Source organism: Sinocyclocheilus grahami, unplaced genomic scaffold, assembly GCF_001515645.1.
Source record: "Sinocyclocheilus grahami isolate Dianchi unplaced genomic scaffold, SAMN03320097.WGS_v1.1 scaffold18847.1, whole genome shotgun sequence".
NCBI classification, from domain to species: domain Eukaryota; kingdom Metazoa; phylum Chordata; class Actinopteri; order Cypriniformes; family Cyprinidae; genus Sinocyclocheilus; species Sinocyclocheilus grahami.
The window spans coordinates 2,554-3,618 of record NW_015517323.1 but is presented as its reverse complement, the minus strand read 5'-3'; the positions used below and the strand labels follow the sequence as shown (position 1 = coordinate 3,618).

At 37.9% G+C, this 1,065-nt stretch overlaps 1 protein-coding gene across 1 annotated transcript in view; it reads left to right on the top strand.

Annotated features, from left to right (window-relative positions):
• Nucleotides 1–72: 72 nt before the first annotated feature.
• LOC107579653 (dehydrogenase/reductase SDR family member 13-like) overlaps nt 73–1,065 on the top strand; it is a gene marked incomplete at both ends in the record, with an annotated part of 3,015 nt that continues 2,022 nt past the window's right edge. The window contains 3 exons of the mRNA XM_016265456.1: nt 73–229; nt 458–581; nt 962–1,057. Coding sequence (XP_016120942.1) covers nt 73–229; nt 458–581; nt 962–1,057 — 377 coding nt within the window. The remainder of the gene's footprint in view (nt 230–457; nt 582–961; nt 1,058–1,065) is intronic.

Sequence of the window (1,065 nt, the reverse complement as noted above, 5' to 3'; positions counted from 1 at the left end):
TGTTCTAAATAGAGTTCAGCAAGAACAAATACTTAACATGAAGCTATGACTCTGTGCCTGTCTATGCTGGAGCAACAAAGAATACATATTCCATCTGTTGTGTCTGACAGGTGGCAACACTGGCATTGGGAAGGCGACTTCCGCAGAGCTGGCCACGAGAGGAGCCCGAGTGATTCTGGCCTGCCGCAGCAAACAGAGAGGAGAAGCAGCAGCACAAGAAATCAGGATGGTGAGTGAAAGCTCTGATTTAACTCTGGTCTGGGAAGACCGGGGCTAGTTGTCACAGTGAATATTTCTAGAGGTCTGTGTGTTAGTATACTGACAAAGTCTCGACTACCAAAAAAAATAAAAATAAATACAAATTATTTGTCCCAGTTCATTAATTATTAAGCTATAACTTCATAATTTATCTATTGTATACATTGTAACTGATAGAACATTCTGATATTTTCCTTAGGAAACTGGGAATGATGCTGTGATCTTCATGCAACTGGATCTTGCAAGTCACAAATCCATCCGATCTTTTGCTGAAACCTTCCTGAAAGCCGAGCCCAGACTGGACCTGCTCATCAATAATGCTGGTAAAACTAAAAAAAAGCAAACCTAACCAGCTCCTAAACCTATAAAGTTCAAACCTCAACATATGTAAACTACCTAAAATATTTGATCAAAAATACAGTAAAGCTGTAATATTGTGAAATATTTTTACAATTAAAAAAAATACTTTCAATCTTACCCTGAAAGTTTCCACAACAGTATGCCGAGAAAAGCTGCTGAAAATTCAGCTTTGCATCACAGGAATTAATTACATTTTGCAATATATTACAACAGAAAACAGTTATTTTCATTTGTAATAATATTACCGTTTTTACTGTATTTTTGAGCATAAGAGACTTCTTTCAAAAACATTGAAAAATCTAATTCCAAATTTTGACTGATACCTGTTTGTTGTGGTGTTAAGCACTGGCCGCTCCAGGACGCACTGAAGATGGCATCGGGATGATCCTCGGTGTCAATCATATCGGTTCATTCCTGTTGACCAATCTTCTGTTGGAGCGTCTCAAG